This window comes from Calidris pugnax, unplaced genomic scaffold (genome assembly GCF_001431845.1).
Source record: "Calidris pugnax isolate Ruff unplaced genomic scaffold, ASM143184v1 scaffold15, whole genome shotgun sequence".
NCBI lineage: Eukaryota > Metazoa > Chordata > Aves > Charadriiformes > Scolopacidae > Calidris > Calidris pugnax.
This window is the reverse complement of record NW_015090774.1, coordinates 7,829,559-7,857,342: the sequence shown is the minus strand read 5'-3', so window position 1 is coordinate 7,857,342 and position 27,784 is coordinate 7,829,559. Positions and strand designations below refer to the sequence as shown.

The window sequence follows — 27,784 nt, the reverse complement described above, 5'->3', positions numbered from 1 at the left end:
TGAGGCGGGCGGCGTGGCGGCGGCGGGCCGCGGGGAGGGCCCTGTCGCTGTGAGGGCGCGGATCCCCGCCGAGCTGGGCTTCCCTGCAGCCCCGCCGTGTACCCGCAGCCCCGGCGCCGGGAAGGGCCTCGGGGTGGGCAGCGCCCCGGCCCCGGCTGCCATCCCGGGGGGCGCAGGCCTGGCGAGCCGAGGCCGTAGCTTGCTCCCTGTAGAAGCGGGGTTTCTCCGGTGGCGGGGGTGCAGGCTTCACCGGGCCTGGTGCGTTTTAGCCGTAGAAATCAAGAGGTGAAAGGTGGCCTTCATAAGGAACTTAAAGCGCAGGGCTTGTCTTGCTCCTGAGAGGTAGCCAGAACTGTAGCGCTGTCTCTTTCTTTGCCATCTTAGCTTTATGGTGTTCCTGCAGTTGATTTTTCTCCTCCTGAGGTGGATTGGACCGAACGCCTGCCTCGCTGTAGTGATTAATGCTAACTCTCTGTATTCACATACTCGCCAACCTGCCCGTGTTAAACTTGAAAGCACAAAATGTTGACGTATGCATTTGCATTTCACAAAGCACATGGGAGAGGAAGGTCTTACCTCGGCCTGGTGTAATCTGTGAAAATCATTAAAAATATTTTTTTTTTTTGCTTTGTTTAAATTAAGGGTCGATCCTTTCTCCAAAAAGGACTGGTATGATGTCAAAGCACCAGCGATGTTTAATATCCGAAACATCGGGAAGACGCTTGTCACCAGGACTCAAGGAACTAGTGAGTAGTGGGGTTTTATGCAGTAGAAGGAGGTGTATTTATTCCATGTGCTAGCTCCAAATGAGACTGGATTCAAGTAACTGCTGACAAATAGTTTTTGCTTATAATATTGCGAACCTGGAAGTTGGTTTGTGTTTTCTTGGGTTTTTTTAAAGCGCATCTAACTTAATTGCTTGATTCGAGTGAGTTGTCTTCAGTTGACAGAGTTGTTTAAATAAGTGAGCTTAGTTGCAGGGGACCTAATGTGGTGTGGTCCTTGTTTGTACAAGAGCACCAAACTATGGATACTATAGGGCAGGACGTGCCTGAAGTTTCTAATGAACTGCTGTTGTGGTAACTTTATGAGTTTAAGGAAAGTTAAGAATTAAGGAGTCGTTCTGATTATCACAGAGGAAGATGTGGAGACAGTGTTACAGGAGACCTTGGTCATGATAGCATCATAAAGGCCATCATGTTAGAAGAGACTAAAATTTGAAGCTTTTAGGTGAAGAGATTTCTGTTAATGGGTGCATGTGTACATGTATCACTGAGTGGTAAAGATTTTTTTATATGATCTGGCAAACCTCAGAAAAAGGAAGCGCCTGTTAAAAAAAAAGGATTATCTGGATAGAGGTGACAGTATTTTTGGAAGGTTAGCTGTGTAGAATGGCCAAATAGTTGCATTACACTATTCTGGTCGCACTTAAAGTTATGAAGATGATTTTTTTGAACTGTATACATGTAAAATAAAGGTCACTGTCAACCGAGTATGAGCCAGTCGGTGTTAAAATTGCTGATTGTTAGAGGTAGAGCTGTGAAATAACCGTACTTAGGTGTGTGTTGCTGCTTTACCTCTGCTGAGTAAGCGTAGCTTTTTATGTTTATATTTTCATTATTGTTCAAAATACTTTGTAACCCCTTTCTAAAAAAACCACAAAACTATTACACATGCTGGAGTCTGCAGTATAGTGTTAACTTGTGTTCAGCATCTGATATAATTGTCTTTAAAAGATTCTTCACAAAGTTAACAAAATATGGGATTTGGTTCTATGAGTTGATTTGCTCTTTTTTAAGATACATAGAAGTTTTAGAGCTGTGAAGTTGGTAGCATCACCTACTATTAGAAAATGTCAAACGGAAAATCAGTATCTGATTTGAATAATGCTTTTCTAATGTTAATAAGAGGTAGTTTATTTTGTTTCATAATACAGAAATTGCCTCTGATGGACTGAAGGGCCGCGTGTTTGAAGTGAGCCTGGCTGACCTGCAGAACGATGAGGTTGCCTTCCGTAAATTTAAACTGATAACTGAGGATGTTCAGGGCAAAAATTGTCTGACCAACTTCCATGGAATGGACCTCACCCGGGATAAAATGTGCTCCATGGTCAAAAAATGGCAGGTATGTACAGAACAAGGTCTGTACTGTTGCTCGTGCCTTTTGGAAAGGAGGTAGTGACTGATGCGTTGTAAAGTGATGCTTGAAGTGGCATCAGCAGGCATTCATGAATGTTAGGGGCGTGGTTTGGAGAAACCTGTCCACCACATTGATGGTAAATGACCATTTGTTTTCTAGACAATGATTGAAGCCCATGTAGATGTCAAAACTACCGATGGTTACCTACTGCGCCTCTTCTGCGTGGGTTTTACGAAGAAGCGTAATAACCAAATCCGCAAGACCTCGTATGCCCAGCACCAGCAGGTTCGACAGATTCGCAAGAAGATGATGGAAATCATGACCCGAGAGGTCCAAACCAATGACCTGAAAGAAGTTGTCAATAAGCTGTAAGCTTTTGCTGTGTTTTCTTTTTTTTCCCCTACAGTTTAAATAGTTGTACATTGGTTGGTTGTTACTGAACACTTAGAGAATCTGGCGTTTCACATACGGTATGGTAGGGACCAGGCAAGGTGCTTCTCATGTGGAAAAGCTAATGTGCCTTTTTTTTAATGCTTTCTTAGTTGCTGCATCATATTTTACTTCCATCAACCATCATGTTTGCGTAAATGTAAAATCAAGCTTTCCAGAGATTTTTTGATTCCTATTTCTGCAGACTAAAGTTGTAATTCTGATTGGCTGGGGTTGAATTTTCTGGGCTCTTCTGAGAGAAGGAAGTTTTCCAAAGTATGGTCTTTACTTCCAAAGATTTGATTGCAAATTTGCTCTCAAAATGAGCACACTTGCACGATAGCCTTTCTAAAATTGCAAGGAAAGTATGTCTTACAATCTAAACATACTTAGAGAAAACTGTCAAAGTGAAGGTAATATTGGTGATGTGAACTCACATATTCTTAGGAACTATTTTTGAGCATGTGTTGCTGATGGAAGAGGCAGGCACAGTTTTTAACGTTGTGTTACTGACCCGTCCTCTGGTGTCTCAGGATCCCAGACAGCATTGGCAAAGACATAGAGAAGGCCTGTCAGTCCATTTACCCTCTCCATGATGTCTATGTCCGCAAGGTGAAGATGCTGAAGAAGCCCAAGTTTGAATGTAAGTCAACTACTGCAAACTTGCGTTCTTGGAGAAGGATGTGGGAAGCTTCTCATTTTTAAAATGTGTTTGGTTTTGGGTTAAGGTATTAAAGCGGCATTATAAGCTTAAGTAGCTGGAGTTGTAAAAATAAAAAGGCTTGTCCTTCTAGTCTTAACATTAGGCTTTCAGGCTTGAAAGCGAGTCAGTGATTGTTCAGTGTGGAGCTTTTTTTGAATTCTTGCTGAATGTTTAAAGGCTTTGGCTTGGGAATGAATGATGACAATATGTTTTGGTCCCAGATGACGTGGAATGATTCTATTTTCCCATTTTCTGACATTCCCATATAACGCAGTAGCAGGTTCTTGACTTAGCTCTTTGTAAAAAAAAAAAAGGTTTAATTTGCCATTTCATTATGTAGCACTTATTTCACTGCTTGTTTGGGTTTTTTTTCTGACTGTCTGTTAATGCATCAGCATCTCCTCGCATGAGCTTTCTGGAATTATCTTACCTATGTTAGATGCTCTGGTGGTATAATCTGTGTACGATGAACAATTCAGTAATGTAAAACTGTTTTAAATAGGTGCATCTCTCACTGTTCACAATAACTTCTTTTTTTAGTGGGCAAGCTGATGGAACTGCATGGTGAAGGTGGTGGTGCTGGAAAACCTTCTGGGGATGAGGCGGGCACCAAAGTAGAGCGAGCTGATGGATACGAGCCGCCCGTGCAAGAGTCTGTCTGAAACTAAAAACCAATTGGAAAATAAAAGTTTTAATATACAGAACTAACACTTGGTTGCCTGTATTGCTGCTGGACAATATTGGTGCTGGATACGTGGCTGGTTTTTGCAAGGAAAACCTGTTGTCTTGGTTTAAAAAAAAATGAAAAAAAAATGTTTTGGAGATGCATTTTTCATGATTGGTGTTGTGAGATGGGTGGAAGAAGGCGGGTTGTCCTTTTTTGGAAGGTGGAAAGTACAATACCAAGGATTGTGTTTGTTGGTTTTTCCCAGTAATTTTTGTCCTCCCAAAAGAAATCTTGTGGGCGTGTGCAGAGGTTGTAGCTTCTGTTACACTGGTGAAGGGCGCTTCGAAGAGGAGTGCTGTACGGGGCAAATGAGGTGCCACTCAGGGAAGCTTAGTATTTCAGAATTCTTTATTAAATAGGGATTTGTCAGGCTATTGACTTGAGAATTACGTGTGTGTATGTTGAAGCTTTTGGGTGGTAATTGATACGGCCTCTCATGGGACAGATTTGGTCCTGATAACTCAAAAGGTGTTGAAAGATCTTTAAGTTGTGAATTTGATGATGGGAGCAGTGCTCGTTTTGAGCAGTGTAGAAAGGCAGAATGTGCTCGAGTAGGGTTGTGTGGAGTTTTATAACCTCTGTCAGAACTGAGGGGTAACCGTCATCCCAGTTGAAGAACCGGTGGAACTTCTTGGGGGAAGGGGTGGGGAATTCTACAATAAAAGGGCAATGGTCTCTGTTCTGAAAATAAAGCACTTAAAATTACCCAGCAAATTGCTTAAAGTGCTTTTTCTGTTACCTGATAACAAATACTGGTTTTGCTGCTTGCTTGACTTACTTAACACTTGCTTAGAAAATGTAGTGTGTTTTTCTGGCTAGTATGAGGAGTGTTTTGCCCTGTCGATGTGTTTTGTGTACATCTGTGCAACAAACCTAAAGGTTGTGCTGTTACACTGTTGGCAAGTTTGTGATGTATAACCTGAGAACACAAGGAATGGTACCGACCTCTTTGGGGAGGTCACAGAGCGTGGTGGCTCTGCAGTCAGCTGGGCAATTGCTTGGGACAAGAAGTGGAGGAAAGTAATGAAATGTTACTGTTCTGGCACAGATACCCTGGGGGAAAAGTAGAGGGGCACCTCCCAGCAGTTTTACCTTGTTCTAGTTGGTAACTCTGGTTTGGAACAGATAATATGCAAAACGAAGGGGTTGTTCTCTCATCCTGGATTTAGAACACTGCAGGTGATAATGATTTCACGTTGTAATTCCCAAGTTATTTAATGATGGCATTTGGAATAGCCCATTTGGCTATTCCAAATAATGTTTGGGTAACTATATTGGATTATAAATAGAGGCTGCTTAGAAGACGGCAGGTGATAATGATTTCATGTTGTAATTCCCAAGTTATTTAATGATGGTATTTGGAATAGCCCATGACTTAATATTCGGGAAACTATATTGGATTGTAAATAGAGGCCTGCTTGTTCTGCTTTTTCCAGTTTGTGTCACGGAGGGGCAGGGAGTGCTCAGAACTTTTGCGCTGAAACAGGAGAGAGGAATAGTGCTGCTTTTAATCTGCTTGTTCTTATCATCTGTACTGCTGGGGCAGGGGGTGTTCTCCTTCAAGAGTCCCAGTCGTATTTTTTTAAGCCATAAATTGCACCAAATGCCCCTTTGTTTCTCTAACACAAATCAGAACTGTTCGGTGGAGTTAGAAAAACAAACCATGGTGAGGGTGAAAAATCCTTCAACCTACTACAGTAAGTTTCAATCCAGGTGTGTTTCTCTAACACAAATCAGAACTGTTCGGTGAAGTTAGAAAAACAAATCGTGTTGAGGGTGAAAAATCCTTGACCCTACTACAGTAAGTTTTAATGCAGGTGTGTACATATATATATATTTATGTTTGTGTGCGTGTATTCAAGCCCTGCATTAGAGTTAAGATGTGTCAGAGCTTTCTAGCAGAGGGTGCTTTCTAGTTGGCTGTATTTTCTCTGCCTGGCAATATTTCAGTGGAACACATCCCCAAGGGGGTGATCCCCTGGCACCACTCTCGGGTGGTGGGCCTGAAACACCTGAGCCCCAAGGCTTGAATGAACTGTGAGAGCTGTCAGGATTCTTGTGAGGTGGTTGGACTGCTTCTAAAGGGATGTGATAGCACAAGACCATAAAAATACCATCATGACTTAATTATAAAAATTTTATTGGTTAAATACATTCTTAATTTACAGAGGTACCATAACAAACTTACTGGACTTTAACAGAGATTTATTTAGGACACTGTTAAATTGTACACAGGACAAAGATGTCTTCCTGAAGATATTTTCAGAGGGTGGGTCAAACAGAAAATATTTTGATAAATGAGGCTTTTATTATCACACTGATGTATGGGGATGTAGCTGAATTTCAAGGTTACAGCTGAAATTTGCTACTACATGGCAGTTCGCATTTGTACTCCACCTCGTTCTTGGGTTGGTTTGTTGTTTTTTAGATTGTGTACTGTACACCTTAGGGATATTAGGCTGTGATCCGTAGGCAGTTTCACGGTGATACTAGGCATCAAGTCTTAAGAAAATCCCTTCCTGTGAAAGCCGAGCATCTCTGACTCCTCTGGGTTTTAATAAATAGGCTCGTTTCAGCTGCCTGCAGTACCGTAGGCAGCCTGTAGGTGGCACTCCTTGCCCGGAATGTAAGGCTTTGCTGCTCTTCCTGCCCTGCCCAACAGGGAGGAGATGGTGACCATAAAGCAGAGTGGTCTCACCTACTGCCAGGCACTGACCTTCAACATTCAGTGGAAGTTACAAAAGCAACTGGTCAATACATAGGTATAAAAACAGGGAAGAGGAAATTGGGAAAAAAAAATATAAAAAATTCAGTTCTACTTCTGAGACTTGTATCAAAATCTTAGAAAACTGTCAGAGAAAAACAGTAAGTAAACATCACACACTTGAGCCTCGTCCACCATGACAAAGATGCGGTGTGTTTTTGCAGGACCTGGGTAGTGTGGTGGTTGGAGGGGGCTTTGCCTGGTTCTGCTGTTGTGCCCCCGCTGTGCGCACGGGAGGGTCAGGAGTTGTGCCGGGAGGAGGTCATGGTGGAAGAAGCCTGTTCCAATAGGGTGAGCCACTGAAGGTTTATGGGTGAACAGTTTTGAGTGGGGGCTTGCAGGAGTCGGGAAAGCTATCTATTTATCTATCTAGCTATCTATCTATATTTGTTTCCTTGGATTTCTCTAGAAGGAGATGGCTGTTTTATTGGAATAAATAATAAGAAACCTTGGCATCTCCTGCCAGGAAAGCTTGGAGAGTGGGAAGGGTTGTCCTCGGAGGTGGACTTCGGTTAAAGTTCCACAGGAGCTCTGGATAGGCTTGTTGGGAATGGTAAAGCAGTAATAGCTCTATGAATTGTTGTGTTTCCATCTTTCTAGAATAGCACATAATTTATAATTGTTTTAATAATGTTAATCCCCTTCATGAAAGTAGAAATCCAGTTCTCAGCTCATTAAAACTGCATGATCTTCATACCCCAGTTGTGCAAATGGTGTGGCTGCAGGTTAAATGTCCAGCACTTCATGTTTATGAAGCTTCTAGAGGAAAAAAAAAACAACCAGAGGACTAATGCCTGTATCTATATATGCAAATACTGTGGCGTAACAGCGACTCTGCAGAGGGAAGTGGTGCTGAGGACCTCATGTCTGCTGCGTGTTCCTTGGACTTGCTTCAGGTGAGCTCTGCTACCCAGACTGGAGAACCATTCCCTGCTGTGGGGGAGTCCTTCAGTTCAGTTTTGGGTGTCAGCTTGTGTCTACCTGCTATGATGGTCACCAAAGTGCTGGGCATGGGGAGAGGAGGGCCACCCTCACCCGCTTCCTTAGGTACCCATCTAGATGCATCCTGGTCTTTTTGGATATATATTAGATTATTACTATAAACTTAGATATTGGGAAAAAAGTCTTTACTGTGAGAATTGTGAGATGCTGGAACATGTTGCTTAGAGAAGTTCTGGATGCTCCATCCATGCAAGTGTTCAAGGCCAGGCTGGATGGGGCTTTGAGCAACCTGGTCTGGTGGGATGTGTCCCTGCCCATGGCAGGGAGTTGGAACTAAGTGATCTTTAAGGTCTTTTCCAACCCAACCATTCTATGATAATGTGAAGCTACCTCAATCCTGTCTGTCTGAGTTTGTTGTTCAAGGCACACCACTGGTTTTTACTAAATGCCTTTGTTAGAGCTTCTTGAAGTAACCTCTTGCCAGGCGTGTTTTCCTTACGGCCTGGACAGACCATTTCTAATGCTGCTCAGGATAGTTGGTATGTGGTAACAAACTGAAAACTAATCTCGTGTCTGCTGAAAGCTAAAACCAAGGCTGCATAATATCCTTCATGTTAAGGCTAGGAATGGTGTTACTGAAGTATGTTCCAGTGCCCGAGTGACAAATGAAATGCAGACTGAGTGAAGACTGGCTTTCCACTTACGTGAAGAGGGTGGAGGGGCAAATAGTTGGAATAGTGCAGCTACTGCCTGGAGGGGATCTGAGAGAGCTCAGTAAGTGCTGCCTGTCACAGTAACTTCAGCTGGGGGACAGGGGTGCGACGGCGCTCGAACAACAGTAGAAATATCTAAACCTTGGGGAAGGGGGGAAGGCAAAAGATTCATACCAGTTTGAACATTATTTGTTAAGAGGCAAAATACTTTTGTGATCTTCCTGCATGAGCGGCCTGGGCTGAGAACAGAATAATACTACAGCAGGGGTTTGCTTCTGAGTTTTCCCTCTTACCAGTATTAGATTTGATATTTTTCTACTATGAAATATCAGTTATCTTCCTTATCCTCTAAGTCATAAAACAAGTGGATTCTACTTGTAATATGGAAGTCAAGCACTAATGAAACCCGATTACCAAACTTGATCTATATACTGAGTGCTGTAATTGTATCTTAAAAACAATTTTTTAAATTTGGATTTTTAAGAAGTTTTTAAAGAAGCCCAAAGAAGCTTACTTTATACAGACTTTGTGCATGATACATGTAATACCAGATAGTAAACATACTAGAATGCTATTTAAGTTAAAATGGTGTTGCACCACAGTATTTCCCTCGTCAGAGACAGCTAGAAGTCCTGCTTGTATTTGCTCTCAGAGCATTCATGAAGCATGACTACATACACTGTCACAAAAAGACTGAAATTTTCTTATTTGACTTCAAGACACTAGGATGACTGCCTAGAAAAAGTAGTGCAAAACATTGATAGTCAAAACACGTTGATGTCTTCGCTGTGCCTTTAGGATAGAAAACATTCCCTCCCACGTGCAGGGAGTACGAAGAGAGGCAACGCTTCACGGTGTTTTTAAAATCTGAACAAAGTTCTTGGGAAATATCCCAGACTTTCCTTGTATCTCTCCGCTCATCCAGTCCTCGTCCACAGATTCCAGCTCTGTTATTGTATCGCCCGCCTGGAAGAGGAGGAGTAAGGTGAGACACTACAGCTTTCCCTGCAATGTTAACGTGTGTGTAGCTCATGTTATTCAGAAGCAATTATTATCAATCAAATACAAGAGTCTCTCTTTGGTTGGTTATATTTCTTTGAGGTTCTTTGCCAAAACCAGCTGAAGCTTCTCTTAGGGTAAATACTAGTCTATCCTGAAAAAATCACCGTTTTTTGTAAGGAAAAAATAGCACTTCTGGATAACTGTGTTGCTTAAGCTCTCTAGTTAGGCAGGTATGTTAGAGAGCTGGCTCCCAAGCCCTCTGCCTTACTTCTTGTGTTTCCCTGCTCTGTCATGAGGGTTTCTTTTCTTAAAACATTTCAAATCTTTTATTTTTATCCTGCTCCAATTTATTCCCAATGTTTTTCAGCACTAGGAAACTTTCCTCTTTCCTTTAGAAACTTTCCTTTCCCCCAAAGGAAAGCAATCATCCAAGTAGCTCAGTGTGGCTGTTCAAAATAAACTGCAGCTCCTGGGTTTGATCCTCACCTCTGTTTTTGCTGTCCCCTGCCATACCCTCCATCTGAAGTACTCTCATGGCCCCGGCCCCTCTCCCACTACCTCTGTTTGCCTCTTCTGATCTAAAGCATCATCTCTCCTTTCAGCACTGCAAGGTGTAACGCTGAAACTAATTATTTTGTTAATTTTAAAAGAGAAAATAGTGTGTTCCAGCTGATAGAACACAATTTTGGGCCTGCTGTGAAAGTCTGCTGTTTCTTTCTTGGAAACTTGCTTTTGAGGACACAGTTACCTAAATCATATCTTTCAATCTACAAGGGCAAGCTGTTTCTTGTTCATGCTTCTTAGTATTATCTGGACATCCAGCAAATATTTCATTTCTTCCCTGGCTCCCATGGCAACTATGTGTTGTGCTGCCACATTTTTAGATTTTGCTGCACTAGGTGTCCTTCAGAGGCATGGCTGCTGGAGCACTGGCACTCTTATGATTATCTTCCTCCTCATGGCTGTCTTTCTAGTTTAAAAAAAGGCTCCCTTGACCCCCGCACCAACTGATCAAGAACTGAGTGTACTGCAAAGTAAGGTTTGTCTTGTCATGTTTACCAGATCAGAGAAGTCAGAGGAATTCTGCAACTCCTGACCTCTTTTCAATGTCTTCAGTGAACAGTTTTTTAGAGGGACTATTTATCAAATATGCTAATATCTATGTCTATTGTATGTGCTTTGCTCTTTCTTGTTCAAAGTCTATTTTCACAGTGGATAAGTCTGACTTTTTAGCATTCTTTAGGAGCATAAGACTTTTTGGAAAATTGGTCTAAAAGTGGTACTTACTTTGAAGGAAAGCTCATCTTCATTTTCTCCATGAAAATCATAAAGAGCTTTGGCTTTTCCTTTCTTTGCTCCTACAGACTGTGACAGCTCTGTCCTCGCTGCAGAACGTGAACAAGACAGGTTACTTGGATTGGAGCAAAATACATCTGTTTCTGTAGAAGTTTCCTGTCATTCTTGTGTTTTCTCCCCACTCGTGTGTCAAGTTATTACTGCTGCTACTTAGCAAATTCACTTTCCTACTGGAATAAAAACCTCCACTGCCCCCAGTTCATTTTACAGTACTAACATATTCTCAGGGTTCTGCTTCTAAGAGGAGGAAATTTAAAGTTCACTTACTTGAACTTTCCAATGGTGATATCTAATAAAAAGCTGTCTTTTCCTCTGTGTACTTGAAGTTGAAGCGGCACTTGGGGTGTGCTATTTGCCAGTTAGGTGGAATTTATTTCCTGTCAACTTTCACTCATGGTTTTACTTGCAAAAACTATGGGGAAAAAAATGTGATTTTCTGTGTCCTCTGTGCAGGTTTTGACTGTGTTCATTTGGGGACCAAACAAGCTTGAGGAGAGCAAGCAGCGCTAACTCCTTGCTTCAGCAAGGGCATTCCAGTAGTTCTGTACCAAGCCCCAGCAGTGGTCGTTATTTACAGCTCTACCAGAGCTGTTTCTCTCTTCAGCTGGGGGAGAACCTGGCTTCCCCCCCTCCACCATCTCTTGTACCCCTGAATTCCTACTAAAGGCAGCTCAATGGTCCTGTTTTGCCTGTGCCCAAATCAACTTTAAACCGTGCCAGAATCTATCACCTCCCAGATTAGTTACTGACTACAGCATTATATTGCCATTATTGGAGAGGGTGGTTCAACACTTAGTTTAGGATATTAAGGACTGTGCTGGTGTGTGGATTCTTAACGCAATGGAATAGTTGGCTTCTCCCAGAACCCTGTCGTGACTGTCACAACCCAAGGAATAATAAATTGCCATCTACAGGAGCACTCTACCTGAACAGATCTGAACAAAAACCGCTGGGAAAATCCCTTCCTTTTCATTCAGTCTTCCTCTATACCACTCCGAATCGACTTGCTCCAGTATTTGGATGTAGTCTCCCTTTTTAAAGGATAAATCGTCTTTGGTTTCTGCTGTAAAATCGTGAAGCGCTTCGCACCACTCTGCCGAGTGCCTGTTGGTCTGTGCAAGTGAACAGAAGAAAAGCATTAATTTTAGAAACGTTAATGGAGCCCATCAGCTGATGGGTACTGGTGAAAGCAGCTGGACAGAGCACGGGTGTCCTGACTTCCTCTCACACAATAGTGTCCCTGCAGATGTAGCCCAGAATGGCATTCCAGCAATTCCCACAGAATTCCCTCTAGGCTCAGGCACATTCCTTTTTAGCATTGGTGGCAGGGGACAGGATTAATAAATTCAAAATTAGACCACCGCAGCAATACTTAAAATAGAGCTAACAAGAATTCACTTAAGCATAAAGGATAAAAACTGAGTTATGTTAATTTGCCAGAAGCTATGAATTCAATCAGTTTAGGCCAACTGTCGGAATTCAAGATGTGCCCGCGCAGCATCGTGTGCTGGGGGAGTTGTGTTACATTCAGGTTTAAAATTGTGCAACTAATCTGACATTATAATAGAAAGTCTGTGTAAATCTACAAAACTACTATGTAAATTCTGCCCCACACCTGAAAAAAATTATTACCTGAGGAAGGGAAGAAGAAACCTCCACCTTGTTCTTCAGTGCCGCTCCTGTGCCGACGTAAGTAAAGGACAACTTAGAGCAGCAATGACTATTCAAAACATTACTAATGACAGAGATTGTAGATATTTAAAGTGATTATCAAGAAAAATTTCTTAAGAAATCCTACTATTCCTTTTGATTTTTCTTATCTGTCTTTTTTCCCTTTCTACCGCCATCCCCCATTCATTGTCCTTGTGGACTTTTCTCCTATGTGCTACTTATCTGCACATAGTACAAAACCACTTTCTGGAAGATTTTTACTAAGATATTCATACCTGTTCCAGGCAGATCTTCAATTATTTCCACAAAGTTCAGGGGGAAAATTCCAGATGCACCTCTGAGCTCTCCTTTGGCCCACTCTTCGTTTACATATTCCTTAAGGGCAATAGTTTCACCTTCTGAAAAACTGAGCTCATCTTTCTGATCTCCAATATATTCAAATCGTGCTACACATCTTGGGCCTCTGCAAAAACAGAAGAGAAACTTACTTTGCTTATTTATTGTTATTGTCCACTTAATAATAAGGCAGCACTGTGCAAAATATGGATCGATACCTTTAATTAAAATGGTGAAAAAATGCACTGAAGATAGAACAGGTGGAAAATTGGGTTCTAGCCCTGGTTCTCATCTCTGCTTTCCAAGGAGGATGAGTATAGAGTCTGAAGGAACCTGATGCAACATCTGCAACCCAATTCCTGGCCATTACAGTATTTTGTGTAAGACTCTGTTTATCTTCCAAACAACAACAAATAAAATATCACTTTATTTTTGGGCTACCTATCCCATTTTATATTTTTGCCCATATCCAAGTAAGTGGCCTGATATACTTTTGTTAAGAGTGTGATTTTTTTTTTGAGCTAACATCCAGTTTAGATGCAGTCAAACGTGGGTGGGAATCTAGTTTTTAATCTATTTTATTCTGTAAAATCTATGCCAGGAATGAGGAAATATCAAAGAAACAAACATCAATGCATCTAATAAATTTTACATAATTTGGCATAATACGGAAAAAACCATATTTTTTTCCTCATTTAAATAGATTCAATAATTTAACTATTAAACTAAATTTAAGAAATTACTCTAAGAAAATTTTTGATTTATCAGAAATACCATCCTAGAAAAAAGTGGCAATAGGCTTTAATTCCTTCCACAGCATCACAGCATACTACCTGTGTTGATTCCCATCCCTGTCCCCCACTCGTATCATTGCAAAAGCTTCAGAACAGAGCTAGCTCTTTCTGTTTCTTTCTTAGCTGCAGAAGCAGCTTTTAAAAATAAAGGTTTGGTTAAGACAAGCCAGGCTCGATCTGAAGAGCAAACTGTGTCATCCCATTGATACGAGTTCCTGCCTCTGCCTGAATTTGCTTTAATGGCTGCAATGAAGGATTATGAAATCCAATAAATCATTGAGTATAAGTGGCAGGAAAAGTAGTTCCTTGCCCACAAACCTTAGTACTAGTTGTTTGCAAATCAGAAATGAAATTGCTTGAAGTACATTTGATAATTTGATCTGGAGAACTTTAGACTCACCTGTATAGTTATATACTTTCAGGTTAGATAGATTCTCTACCTAAACTACAGCTAATATAATATAATATAATATAATATAATATAATATAATATTACAGTCCCATTTTCTCTTGTTCTTTCAACTGAGCAGGAGCCCTGCCATGTTACATCTTAGGAGAATACTGGAAGAAAGTAACAAGGCCAAGAGGAAAGAGAGGAGAGTGCAATGCTGCTGAAGTTAATCACATTGGTTCACAGTTTCTGTAACCAATTTTCGTGACAAATTATGGGAGATGCTCTTCTAATACAGCTCGTGAGAGGAAGGAAAAGTGAGTGAAGTGAAAGTACATGGACCTGTTGGAACAGGTGCAGCAGAGGGCCAGGAATATGATCATAGAGGGCTGGAGCACCTCTGCTGTGAGGACAGGCTGAGAGAGTTGGGGTTGTTCAGCCTGGAGAAGAGAAGGCTCTGGGGAGACCTTATAGCGGCCTTTCAGTACCTGAAGGGGGCCTACAGGAGAGATGGGGAGGGACTCTTTATCAGGGAGTGGAGTGATAGGACAGTTTTAAGCAGGAAGAGGGCATATTAGATCTCAGGAAGAAATTTTTCACTATGAGGGTGGTGAGACACTGGAACAGGTTGCCCCAAGAAGCTGGGGCTGCCCCATCCCTGGACGTGTTCAAGGCCAGGCTGGATGGGGCTTTGAGCAACCTGGTCTGGTGGGAGGTGTCCCTGCCCATGGCAGGGGGTTGGAACTAGGTGATCTTTAAGGTCCTTTCCAACCCAAACCATTCTGTGGTTCTATGAAGGGGAATATATCTACATAAACATTTATTATAAAGTGATTACCAATTTTTTGAACCCAAGAAGTGAGTTTTCAGGCTTTTTTTTACTTGAATAAGTCTTATTAAAAGATAAAATTTCCCTTTTGAAATCTTAATTTTTAAAATATATTTTGGTGAAGAAACTGTTAACCATACTAACTGCAGCACAGATAACACCTGCTTCAAAGTTATCTTTCCTTTTACTTGCTACTAAATCAAGATGAAAAAGAAAATAAGATTTATGTGACTCACTTGATACATTGCGATGAACAAGGTATTTTTTTTCTGTTGCCTTCTTCTGGAACATCAATCTAATAAGACAAGAAAATAAATGAAATCTTCCATTTCAAGCTTATGGCAACATAAATACAATAAACTTGGACCTGGTTAAAATAATCTATTTTTCAGCTAAGCATTATCTCCAGTTATGACCTCCATGTGATGCTCTATAGTCACCAGAATGCTGATATATGACCATATTAATGTAGATTTCAGTTTTGTATGCCTGACTTTTCTACCTCATGTAAACAAGGAGCACTATTTAATGTTTTCTTTTACAAAGCTGGTTTAGTGTTTCTACTCCTGGCATGACTGACTGACAGAATATGGGACTGGATGCTACTACATGTTGTTCCGTTTAGCTCCCAACTTTCAATTGGTAATTGCTCTCTATTATTTACTAGCACAATATATCACAATAGACAAAATTACTGTTTACACATCTCCTTTCTGGGCTTTGGTAGCCAGCTGTCCTCCAAACAAAAACACGTCTCACAAATCTCACTGGAATTGGAGAAACATAATTTAGAAAATCAATACAGAGTTACATTAACCAGACAGCATTCAAGTCTTTTATCATAAGAGGATTTCAATTGTATTTTTGGTGTGACGTGAAGGATGATCTGTCAGATGTACAAGACTACAAGCCTAGAGACCCTGGTGAGGAGCTTTGGGTTACAGCTCACTATCGCACGAGCCAGCTCCCATAAAAAGAGTTTCATTAGTGTATGTGAAGGACTGGAGCAAATCATGCTGCCTTTGAGGACAAATGATCTTTGCAGTGCTCTTGCTAGAGGAGCTGGCATCTGTGTTCTGAAGGTTCTTCAGAAGGTTCCCCTAGTATCGTTAGGTGTCCAGACATCAAGCTACTACCCAGCTTAATATTGTAAAACACACTACAGCATATTCTATAGAGACCTTCTATCAAGATCTAATCTGACATGAATGAACAACAGAATTCACTCAGTAAATTAGCATCATCTATTACACTCTTTTCCTTTTTCTTTTTTATTTTTAATTTTGGTGAAACAAAAGATCTTCGCACTCACAAGGGTAACCACCTTTTACAACTAATAGAAATTTTAAAAGCATCTTCCCTAGCTCTCATCAAGTTGTATCTGTCTCTATCAATGCTGAATTTGATCCCAAATATTCATTCCACAGCCTCCAACATAAAATCTTTTCTCTATTGGCCATCAGTAGCAACAAGAACTTTTAAATCAAAATTCTGGTCTGTGTAGGAGCAGCTAATCAATTTAGCTAATAAATCCTTCTCACGAAAGCGAGTTGAGCATGGTTTCATTACTACTAACCCTGTGTCTAGATTTTATTCTTCAGCACTTCTGAAATCTTAATATTTTTTTTCCAGCAATGCTATTACAAACTAAATAGACACCCTCTGATGGTTACCAAATAACTTGGTATTGTCCACGTAGCAGCAGTGCTTATCTCTGCCAGCTGTCCCAGCTCAACACAGAGAGTCACACACCTTCACTGCATCCTGGTGGCAGTTCAGCATTCCTCCATGGCCATATGGCTGGTGTGGACAGCCCCATGGCCATTCCTACTGCCACAAAATGGACTTCCATCTTGGACTCGGGCTTGCGACCGATTTGACCCAGCTTTTGATGCCGTGAACCACACTGTCTCTCCTTTAGAAATGAGGCACTCCATTAATTGCTGCTGGGCTCCACAACAGCACCTGTCTCTTTGCCTGCTGCTCAGTGTCAAGTGTCACATTCAGTAACGGGATTGCTTTAAGCTGCTCATTTGCAACAACACCATCTCCTTGCACTGTGCCAGCACCACCATTTGTGCAGCCACTTAGCAAGCCACTTAGGCAAATTGATCCAGCTGTAAAAAGCATATTCTGGGAAGAAAAAAACCCACCATTTTGTTGGGCCCAACTGCTGCTCTGACCTAGGTCACTACATGGCTACAGAAGTGGTGATTCCAGCCCAGTTCAAGGGACAAGAACAGGAGAGGAGCTGGGGGGTGGGAGGGAGGCACAAAAAGCAATCATCTTACTGAGTGTAGGTTCTTACACGCGGCTGTGAAAAACAATCTGCTCTGTAGACCCTAAGAAACTACCCAGGTTAACAAAGAGAAGCTGGTAAGGGCCACAATTTTCTCACTTGGCTTGAAATTAACAGCAAAATAATCCCCATAACACAAACTGGTAGTGCCAAATCAGGCATCTTTCTAATACCATACCAACAAGTTGATGTGTATTCTGTGTTGCCAGAGGGAAAAGAGACTATCTATCTAAAGACAGACTGCAGTTAAACACACAGGAGCTATAGTAAAATAGAAGCAGAAAACCAACACGATAGGATATTATGTAGTAACGTATACGAAGCCTACGTACAACTACTTTAACAAAGCTGGCAGGGAATATCCCTGTGCGATTCCCACATTTTCCTCTGTACCACTCAGGATCGATTCTCTCCAAGAGACAAACGATTTCTCCAGAATGAAGGTCCAAGTCATCAGCATGCTCTGTAAGACACCATCATTTCAGTTAATGGTAGTTGTCACACTCACTGATTTTCTCTGAGTAAAACCTCCTTAATATAAATACCACAGACAAAAGCAGAATGAGTTTTCAAAAAGTTTTAATTACATTTGATAAACGAGTTTGCTTTAACTAAAAGACTGGCCCGGCTATAGCTAAACTCATGGATTTGAACAATTCTACATGCAGAATTTGCAGGCTGAACTTTCTCATAATTTTTAAGCTCTAATTCCTAAGAAAATTCTCATTTGAAAGTCCTGGAGTAAAACAAGCTTCCAGAATATTCACATTCACTTACCTGCAGGAAAATCATGCAGGACTACAGCATGAGGTGCGCTTGTGTCAGGACCTTTTGGCGGGCGGTTTGAATCCTGACAACAACAAATAAATACAAATAGTTTATAAATCATGGAAGGTAGTAAGATTCTCTGTTATGTACTCTGAAAGTAGTTTTCTGACTTTGGACACCATGTTGTTCTGGTATCAGAGAATCACCTTTGGAGGCAAGAGTTAGTATTGGTCACACACCATGGGTCTGAATTTCGCCAGTGTAAACCAGAATGCATTTCCCCCAAAAGCTACTTGTGAGCCAGTAAAAGGAAGGGAAGGCGTGTAACTTTTCCCAGTGTAGGCAAAGCCTCAGCTGTCTCTGTGGGTCAGAAATCTGGAGCAATCCTCATTGCAAGAGCTGTGGCCAAATTTTGCACTGTTGCTCAGTTCTGCGAGCTGCCAGTAGTTACTCTTCCTTGCTCGGAGAGAAGACCCCAGCCCAAATCTCTGCAGCACACACAGCAGGGGCAGCACATCTACCGAGCATTTCAGAGGGGGGAGAGAGCCCCCAGGCCTTTGCTTACAGGAAAATAACGCTATAGGGGAAACGACAATTTTGTTGTGGGGTCTTCATAAAGGGAAATTATATTCAAATTGCTAAGCTTTCCTCTCTATCCCACCCACTAGGAATTTTTAGACTGTACAACTGATGACAATCGCTTTGCGTGAATTACATTCCAAGTAATTCATTGCACACAAAAAGCCCAACCTAAAAAGCCCAACATGGACAAAGATAAGGCCAGAATAATATGAATTACAACAACAGATAACAATAGATTGCATAGAAACCTATTTCAGCTATGGAGGTTTCTGATAATAATCAAAAAGGCTGCTCATAGCTATCATTTATACTAGCTATTTAATATTAATACGATCATGCCCTAAAAACAGGTTGGGTCTGTAGAAGCCGAGAGGGGAAAACGCTTTGAAGTCTGTATGTCAGAGCCAATTCGCTGATCTGTCATGTACAGCACTTCATAAAATGACTCGTTTATCTTTTACCCACTTTTCAGATACTCAGCCAAGGGAGTGATTATCTTCCTATGAGACAGAGGAACTCTACCAGTTTCCTCTCCCTTCTGGCACTCCAAGTAATTACTGTTGCTCTGCTCCAGGAGCAGAATGTCCCTGTGCTATAAGGCAAATCACCATTATTGGGTTTTGGTTTGGCGGTTGTTTAGTTTTTATTAAAGAAACATAAGGATTTAATAAACCACTATTATGTTTCTCAGTGTAACCTTTAAAACCCAAAGCACTTGATACTTTAATGCAACAAGAGTCTTGCTCACTAAATATTCATCAGCAGAAAAAAATGCCTTACCTTACAGGACAGTTCTCTAGAGTTCCTGGGAAGACAGTCTTCCTTGGCAGCTCCGTGAGGCACAGGTAGCTTGAACAGAAATAGGAATAGAAGAATTTGTTTCACTTCTAAGCACCTGAATTCCCACTGCAAGTGAAAATGGTCAGACGATGGAACTATTCAAACCACCTACTACAGGCAGCTGATTTAGGAGTCCACTGGAACAGGACAAGCTCCTTTGGAAGGCATCAGGACTGCTGATGATATGATCTGTCACTTCAAGAAACCCAGGTGTTGTCATCCACTTTAAAAGTGTCTTAGCCCCCCTAACTGGTATCATACCATACGGTACATGATGTTCAGCAACACATGGACACAGAAATGTATTCATTTGTCATGAAGGGCACTACAAAAACAACCTGGCAGGAAAATTTCATTGACAGTAACACTTGAGGGCAGAGAATTACTACGGGTCTGCTACTGAAAAACAAACTCATTTACAAAACACGTCACAAGTTTCTTGTGTAAACAGGTGTGGCTACATCAGAGAGGAAGCAACATGCTTCCCTTATCCCAAAGCTATTCCTGCTATCAACAGATCTTTCTCTCTCTTTCTTGCTCCTCTGCTCCACCAAGGATCTAAATGCAATAGTGAAGATCAGAGAGAAGGCAACAGAAAGCTTCCACTTCATGCTGAATGTTGATGCTGTGCATGCTACAGTTGTGTGGGTGCTTGTTTTGACAACAGCACTGGCTCAAGCAGTCACCAGCTCTGATCACTGACCAGTTTCAAGTATCTGGAGAAAGACTCTCCTTTTTATCTGTAATGTTGTTCCATTTATAGTTGATAAGCCCTAACAACACATGCAATACCAAAAAGAAACATTTTTATAATGAAGAGGGATGGCATCAGTAGGATGACAGTGTAAGGTAAGTGGTGTTACATTCCTCACGCTTCGCAGGCTTGATTAAGAAAGGTAAACTATCTTTTAAGTACTAATGCCGCCCAATGTTTTAGGCATTTTTGACATATATAGGGAAAAACAATATACAAACGTAATTATTTAGCATCATTTTATGTGCTGTAATAGAATTCAGAGCTGGTGACTGTAAACTCCCCAAACCCAAAAGCTATGCATTAAAGATATATATATATAAAAATTACATATACACACTAAAATACACACACATCTCCTCCCCAAACCCAAAAGCTATGCATTAAAGACATATATATATAAAAAAATTACATATATACACAAAAATACACGCACATCTATACTTTGCATGTGTATATTGCTTTCTCCAGTATTACCTTACACTATCTATTAGTATTTTCTAAGGAAGATTATGCTGACTGATGTACTTTGAAAGCCACATCACAGTAACCTACCTTACTGCCTTTTTCTCTACTATTTTAACCAGCACTGTTTTATAAACAGACATTCTAAGGAAGATTATGCTGACTGATGTACTCTGAAAGCCACATCATAGTAACCTACCTTACTGCCTTTTCCCTACTATTTTAACCAGCACTGTTTTATACACAGACGGTCTCAGATATTCTATCTCAACTCTCACCATGTATTTATTGTAGAGAGGATGACCTGGTTTAGGTCTAGGAGGTAATGCTGGATCTGGATTTTTGAAGAATTGACTTTTTGCTCTCTTGGGTCCCAATCTGAACTTGCTGGGTTTTTTATCAAGAGCGATGTTAGAAGTAGATCGTGAAAGAGCATCCTTCTGGAAGGAGGTCTTGGCTGCAGAGAGTTTTGGTGGAGGTGGCCTTCCAGGAGCACCTTTAGGTGGGGGAGGTCGAGCAGGTACAATTTTTCCATCCACAGGCCTAAACATTGGGCAAACCATCAGAGAAATACGCATATTAATAAGCCCGTTGCCTCAACCTCCACCACAGCCTTAGCTACAGAGTATGCAATAAGGAAACGTGACTCACGATGACCTGGGCTGTAACGTGTAGTATCTGAAGCTCTCTGAGAATACATAAGCTCTTCAGACACTGGGACGGGATGATCAAGTCCTTAGACAGATCCTTTGACTACACATTTCCAAGTCTGCTCACAGTTATGAGCAGCCTGCCAGCCTTCTCAGGGGCCTGCTGCATAAGCAGGATTTTTCAGCAATCCACCTTTAGAAAGAGCTTTGTCTGAAGCTGCCTCAGACAGAGTTCTTCCAGTGAGAGAGAGAGCTTTAGTGAAAGCCCTTGGATCTAGCTGCTCTTCAGGAATCAGCCTAGTTCATTCCCTGGGTCGTCACTTCCCTGAAGTGACTTTTAGGCCTCTGCTGAAACTCCTGACATCACTTTGCACCACGGCATCAATATCAGAATTTACCATTTTTATGCAACAGATGTCTGCTGCAGAAATAAAGCACCAGGGAAAATACTTGAGTTTTGTGGCAATGCCGGAGGCACCACACTCGCATTAGTGTACCAGTAGTTTAGAAACCAAAATCGAAGACAAGTAAGTACAGTGGTAATTTAAAAAAAAAAAAAATAATCTAAAAAATCCCCTTTACTAAGCATTGGTAAAAAAAGCTGCCTATACGCTACAAATGAGCCATGCTTTTCAGAATCAAAGAGTGTGGCCAAATCAATAATTTGCTTATTAAAAATCACCACTATTATAAACAAGCATTATGTACATAAAACTTTGGCTTCCTATTATTAAGAACCCTGGCAGTACTACTATTCAAAAATACAATATTGTTTTATTTTTATCGGGAAATCTTTGGCCAGTTACTGCAAGTTCCTGCTACAATTGTCTCTCTCTTTTCATACAGTGTAATTCAGCATGACTATTTGCTTGCATGAATTCCTCAAGGGACTTCAAAAATTATCTACCACAACAAATGTGCATTAGTGGATCTTTGGAGTATCCTTCTGACATATTTTGTGAGTGTCATCCACCACTTGAGACGATATTAGTACTCTACTAATGCTCCTACAAGAGTTCTCTATTACTATAGATTATTTTTAAATTAAAAATAATATTCTGTTCAACTTCTGCCTCTCCCCTTTCTTGGCCTCATTCTAAACTAAGCATTTTTAATATTGAAAAAGGGGAAAGACTGCATTAAATCTGGAAACAAACCAACCCATATGTTTGTAAGGCAACTCAACTAAATAAGAAAACCCTAACAAGCAAATCAGAGAATTATTACGGCTTACTTAAAAAAAAAAAAAAAAACCTTAAAAAATCCATTTCAGGAGAAGAATGAAAGGAAAAATGTTTAGTGCAGTTCCAGAGAGCCTTGGGAGAATTAGGAATGCTGTTATGCTAAACAGAATGGGGGAAAGTAGTAAGGGGCAATAATGAGGTGTTTTCTTGGGGGTAAAGCCACATTCTTTCCTGTTAATAAATATTATTATTGGTAGACTAAGTTTAATAACTGACAGATTCTCTTGTCCTGACACAACAGAGCAAACTTTTTGTGTTTAAACCCAGAGATTTAGAGCACAGATACTGTGACAGCCGCAGCAGGCTAGCCAGCCAATGCCTTATGTCCTTCCAGTTTGTCTCTGGCACCTAGTGGACCTGAATTTAAGGCTGGTCCAGCTACTTTTGCCTCTGCAGACCTTTCATGCTGGGTCAAAAGAATAAAAAACCCAAGGTTATCATTGATTCTGCACCTTCACAGGCGTTTTAGGTCTGAAGTGAACTGTACAAAGTAGCCAGTCCTTCTGGGAAGGTGCCAGCCCAGTATCTGCCTTTTCCAGGGTGGCAGCATCTGCCACCTCCATTCCTTCGCCACTCAAACCCAGCCACAAGTGCAAGTGCTGTTGATCAAAAGGTCAGCAACATGCAGGAGGGGATGTTCTACGTTCAGCTGTGGGTGGAAAGGTTAAAGATGCAGAGAGGAATGACTGTACATTAGCTGAAGAGTCAAACAGCTGTCCTTCTCTAATCTCCCTGCTCATACCAATAACGTATAAACAAGTATTAATCAGCTAGCAACTTGGTCCTGCCTATTTATTAGCGAGCATACTGCCTACCCAAGCCTACTGAGTTAGGACTAGAGTTGGTAGTGTCTACATTGAGACTAATTAGGCAAACTAACTCAGAAACACCACTTTTAAGTGAGTCACTGAAGAACTGCACTTACCTTGGGGGTAGTACAGCTGGTTCTAGCTGAGGCACTCCACCCTGTTCCGAATGATCCAACTCCTACAAAGAGTCAGAAGAAAAAAAAGCCATTTATTTAAGCTCAAGAAACAAAAATTATCTTGTTTAAATGATGCATTTCTAATATTAAATTATATCCTACAGACAGGAAACGCAATAGTTTCTGGAAGTCTGGAATAAAGTAATAAATATTGTGGTGTGCTCTAGCATTTTAGTCTTGCTGGGCACAGAGGGAGAGGTAAATAACCTGGCCAACTACCTGAATTGTAGCTAAAATTGTGCATTAGGTATGACCCAGCCCTCTTTTCTTACTACGTGGCAGGATTCCAGCTGCTGCAGTTACATTATGAATTTTGGTTTAACTTTGAGAGATGAAACACTTTGAACAGGCTTAAAGCATAAAACGTGATATTGATGCAACTCAACACAGGACAGGGTCTCTTGCAAATAACATTAGCCTCCCTTAAAGAAGGTATCTACGTGTGTTTCCTAGAGATCTAACAGAAAAGCCCTGGTGAATCTTGCTTTGGCAGGTTAAGGCACCGCTCCTCCCAGCTGCCCATCCTGACCCTGCCAAAGATTGCTGCCCTGGAGCAGAATCAGCAGAGGGGAACACGTGCCATGTCTGAAGGGTTTGGACCACAGTAATGGATTCACAAGTTACCATCTTTTCTGCCTCCTGCTGTTTGTTTTCATCCCAGTGCCAGAGGGTATGGCCAAGTCTGCCCAACAAGCAGAGCTGCTTGTGGAACAGCATGGTACACCACAGTCCTCAATCTGCGTTCCGAAGCGTTCTTTTTCAACCAGTAATTTTAAGTAGGTCTGAACAGCCTTGTTTACTTAATTAGAAATACATTTGTTTACCAGTTTCAAGCACTTTATGTGATTTTTCCCACCAAGAAAATACCTAGATGTATTTTGTGACAACATTTTGACCTCTGATTAAGTCCCCAAATGAATGTTCCTGATAAAATGATCCTGATTAGAAAGAAAAGAACCTGCCATTTTCAGATGGGGATGTTGCCATCATACCAAAAATTTTCCTTTTCTGTGTGAAAAGGAAAAAAATCTGTGTCAATTGCTGCTTATGGTCAACTTTTTTTACCATTGCTGGTTAATCACTTCCACTGACAAGCAACACTAGTTTTAGAATCACAGAAGTTCTTATCTTTCCAAAGATAAGATTTAAATGTCTCAGTAGATTTGATGCAGCCTTTTTCTTAAAAAAATCCTCCGAAGCTTACACATGCCTGTCACAATAACCTCGATGACATTGTAGAAGTTTTGTTTTATTTAATGTCTTGTATGGAAATTATTTTTTCAACATTATCCAGAAAAGATGACACCTCTCTGAATAGCCTCTTCAATCATAACGTTTAAAACCCTTTTATCCTATTAGCAGAGGTAGACACAAAGTCATTTGGTGGCAGCTTTCCATCCAGTGAGGGCTTTTGATTTGATCTTTTTGCTGCCTGTGGTTTCCACAAGATTCTCTGCCATTCTTGCCTTCACAGCACTAAATATTTGGACATTCTACTATCATTTTCTAGTTTACTTTAATTCCCTTTTGTAAATCTGTGTCAAAGGGCATACAGGACACACAGCTAAAATGTCTTCCCTTAGTATTTGCTCAGGAGGGAGGAGCAGAGCCCTACTTTCCAAAATAGATGGTTTTACTCAGGCTCTAACAGGACCAGAAGAAAAAAAAAAAATTAGAAGGAAAGAGCTGAAGAAAGCAGGCTTCATTCATCTACAGAAAAATTTCCTCTGCCTGGTAATTAGCACAGAAACGAAGAGGTACTGTGTGTATGAAGGTAAACAAGTACATTTCTAAAGGACTTCAACAATATTTCACTATGTAAATCTCACTGGACTTTGAACCACTTTGCAGTGCTTTTGAAACTAAATTGTAGAATATCCTGATTCCAGCTGCTAAATACAGAAAATGTGATCAAAGTTTACTAAAATCAACAAAGTGCTTTTCAGAACTGACAGCAGTCTAAATTACCTAATTAAATTAGAGGACGCAATTAAAAGAAAAAAGCCTTATATTTTTAAGTAGTCCTTTTCATCCTTTGGTTCTTCAAATAACTTACCATACAAATGTTTGAGAGTCACAAGAGATCTGTCAACCCAAGCAGACAAAGTTTTAACACAGGAAAAGGGTTCTAACTTACCACTTTTTTTACTAGGTCAGTACTGTTGGGTTTTCCCAGCGTGGTATCAGCGGTGTTCCCAATGGGCTTCTCAGCAGGAAGTGGTGGAGGGCTGTGTGGGATTTCATTTAAAGCTAGGAAAAAGCAAAAGTTCCTGAATGAAAGTCTAATTAATAGCTTCTCTACATAGACCAACAATCAGTAAGGGAATCCACCTTGGTTTGGGGCGGTTTTTTTGTGAATGCAACTTCTTTCCTCAAAGCCAGAGCAGCCAATGGGCAGGACCACTTAAAGACCAGTGAAGAGAAAAGGAGCGTGAAGGGGACAGGGATGTGAAGGGAACATTGCAACTCGGAGGTTGACTTTAGGAATACTTCCCATCCTCCATAATGGATCTTCACTTTACTCTCAGGACACCAGCAAGTTATTCTAGGGTTTCAGGGTTTCAGCTGCAATACTTGTTGATATAATATTAGATGAGTAGAAGAGTTTCTACCCTTGGGAATGTCAGACTCATTACTGGATACCCTGAAACACCATCACCATTTCTCAGCCACATTTCTAAACTGGCTCACTTTTTTCAGCTGTCAGCTCCTGGAATATCCTTCAGGCTGGAAAACAGCTGAGGGTTATTTCAAGTAACCCTGAAAGATCAGGAGACTTGGATGGAAGAATCTCCAGAAAGGTAAAGGCAAGAAAAGAAACCATTCCCTGCTACAAAATTCAGGGTGACAGAAAGAAAAGAGAGATGGAAGGTCCCTAGTAGATTAAAGGAGCTAGGCAAATTTAGGACATGGAAGAGGAAACAGTACAGCTTTTACTAGGGAAGAGTGGTGATTTCCTCAGTCTCAAAAAGAACACAAAAACCTGCTAATTATATGATATTTGCTTTCAATGTCCCTGCCATTGACACCTGGGAAGCACTTGGACAGTTTTTGCCAACATATTTACCAATCATTTTGTTTTTATATACTGGAACCTTGCCATCTATTTTACAATGCATTTGCATATCAAGAAAATTCATTTCATACAAAGAACTTCAGACACTTCAGCTCTTCTGACTTCCAGACAGTCTTGGAGTTACGTAAAAATACGTGTAGGCAGCCTGGATATTTATAGACTGATGACAAAAAAGAGGAGAGATTCTATCCAAAAGAAAACTTTCAGTTGCTCTTTTCATTAAAAGTAGTCTCAACAATGAAACAACACGTAGGAAGTTGTTTGTTTTTAACACCTCTGTTGCATTACTATGATCTAAAACACTGATGTGTGATGTTTAAAAATGGATCAGTTCAAGGACAAATCCCTTACTCTTAGGAGTAGTTCACAGGCACCATGTTGGCAGTGACCAAACATGGCAAAAATTTCACTGAATTTCACTGAATTTTTAGAGTTGGAAGGGACCAGGTAGTGAAAGGTAAGGTAGTGAAATTCATCACTCTTCTAACCTAGTATGATGGATGAAAAGTAAAACAAATACCTGACAGTAATTGCAAAAGAAATCTTCTCTTATCATACTTTACTGATGAAAAGCGTAAGAGATGTATTTATTCACACCACTTCAAATCTTGATATATACACAGATGGCCCAATTTCCTTGTCTTTACTCTTTATAAGACCAAAATTAAAGGAAATGATGAAAAAAAAGCAACCCAAGAACTAGAAGGCAGGTGGTGTTTGCAGTGATTTCAAAGTGTAATAACTGAAGTGGAAGTTTAATGCTTCCTTTCTAATCACATCTCAGCAAAAATGCTAATATAAATGAGTGCTTTACTGGAGTTCAAATTCTTAAGCATCCAGCTCTGTCCCCTTTTTGGTAGAGGTGTGGGGTATCTTTTGTTCTAGCGGGGTTTTTCTTTTTGATTTGGGCTGGTTCCTTACAGAATTAATCTCTCTTCCTACCTATGATGGTGAAAGACCCCTTCTACTGAGATTATGTGGCCCTCTTACAAGGTAAATCCTACTACAGCCATAGCATACCTTGGCCCAGTTGTACTTTTCTCATTTTTTAACTTTTAACACCTTATATTTCTGCAGCAGCTCCTACGTCACAAAAGGCTACTCTGCTTTCTTGGAACCTGCTTCTGTTCCTCCACATCCCATCAATCTTCCAGCCACAGCCTCCTATAAAGCAGTCCTTCACACCCCTCTGACAATTGTAGCTCAGTACAGTATGACCAGCAGTCTCCTGTGGAAAGTTCAATTACCACTAGAGAGCAGCAAGGGACCAGTTTTCTACAAGTTCAAAACAGAACCCAGCTCAGGAAAAAAAAAAAAAAAAAAAA

General features: G+C 40.8%; 2 protein-coding genes across 7 annotated transcripts in view; one reads left to right on the top strand and one right to left on the bottom strand.

Moving 5' to 3' along the window:
• The window catches only part of RPS3A (ribosomal protein S3A), a 4,387-nt gene extending 408 nt beyond the window's left edge, over nucleotides 1-3,979 (top strand). Inside the window, exons 2-6 of the mRNA XM_014943553.1 lie at nucleotides 643-746; nucleotides 1,937-2,124; nucleotides 2,299-2,507; nucleotides 3,102-3,211; nucleotides 3,812-3,979. Coding sequence (XP_014799039.1) covers nucleotides 643-746; nucleotides 1,937-2,124; nucleotides 2,299-2,507; nucleotides 3,102-3,211; nucleotides 3,812-3,933 — 733 coding nt within the window. The 3' untranslated portion in view covers nucleotides 3,934-3,979. The remainder of the gene's footprint in view (nucleotides 1-642; nucleotides 747-1,936; nucleotides 2,125-2,298; nucleotides 2,508-3,101; nucleotides 3,212-3,811) is intronic.
• Nucleotides 3,980-6,117: 2,138 nt separating this feature from the next.
• SH3D19 (SH3 domain containing 19) overlaps nucleotides 6,118-27,784 on the bottom strand; it is a 104,122-nt gene continuing 82,455 nt past the window's right edge. For all 6 annotated transcript variants that reach the window (XM_014943471.1, XM_014943508.1, XM_014943517.1 and 3 more), the window contains 12 exons: nucleotides 25,521-25,633; nucleotides 23,324-23,385; nucleotides 20,783-21,047; nucleotides 19,226-19,294; nucleotides 17,873-17,945; nucleotides 17,428-17,558; nucleotides 15,033-15,091; nucleotides 12,722-12,909; nucleotides 12,408-12,454; nucleotides 11,701-11,887; nucleotides 10,707-10,804; nucleotides 6,118-9,383 (listed from right to left, as the gene is read on the bottom strand). In XM_014943471.1, the coding sequence (XP_014798957.1) occupies nucleotides 9,267-9,383; nucleotides 10,707-10,804; nucleotides 11,701-11,887; nucleotides 12,408-12,454; nucleotides 12,722-12,909; nucleotides 15,033-15,091; nucleotides 17,428-17,558; nucleotides 17,873-17,945; nucleotides 19,226-19,294; nucleotides 20,783-21,047; nucleotides 23,324-23,385; nucleotides 25,521-25,633 (1,409 nt within the window). In that variant the 3' untranslated portion in view covers nucleotides 6,118-9,266. The remainder of the gene's footprint in view (nucleotides 9,384-10,706; nucleotides 10,805-11,700; nucleotides 11,888-12,407; nucleotides 12,455-12,721; nucleotides 12,910-15,032; nucleotides 15,092-17,427; nucleotides 17,559-17,872; nucleotides 17,946-19,225; nucleotides 19,295-20,782; nucleotides 21,048-23,323; nucleotides 23,386-25,520; nucleotides 25,634-27,784) is intronic.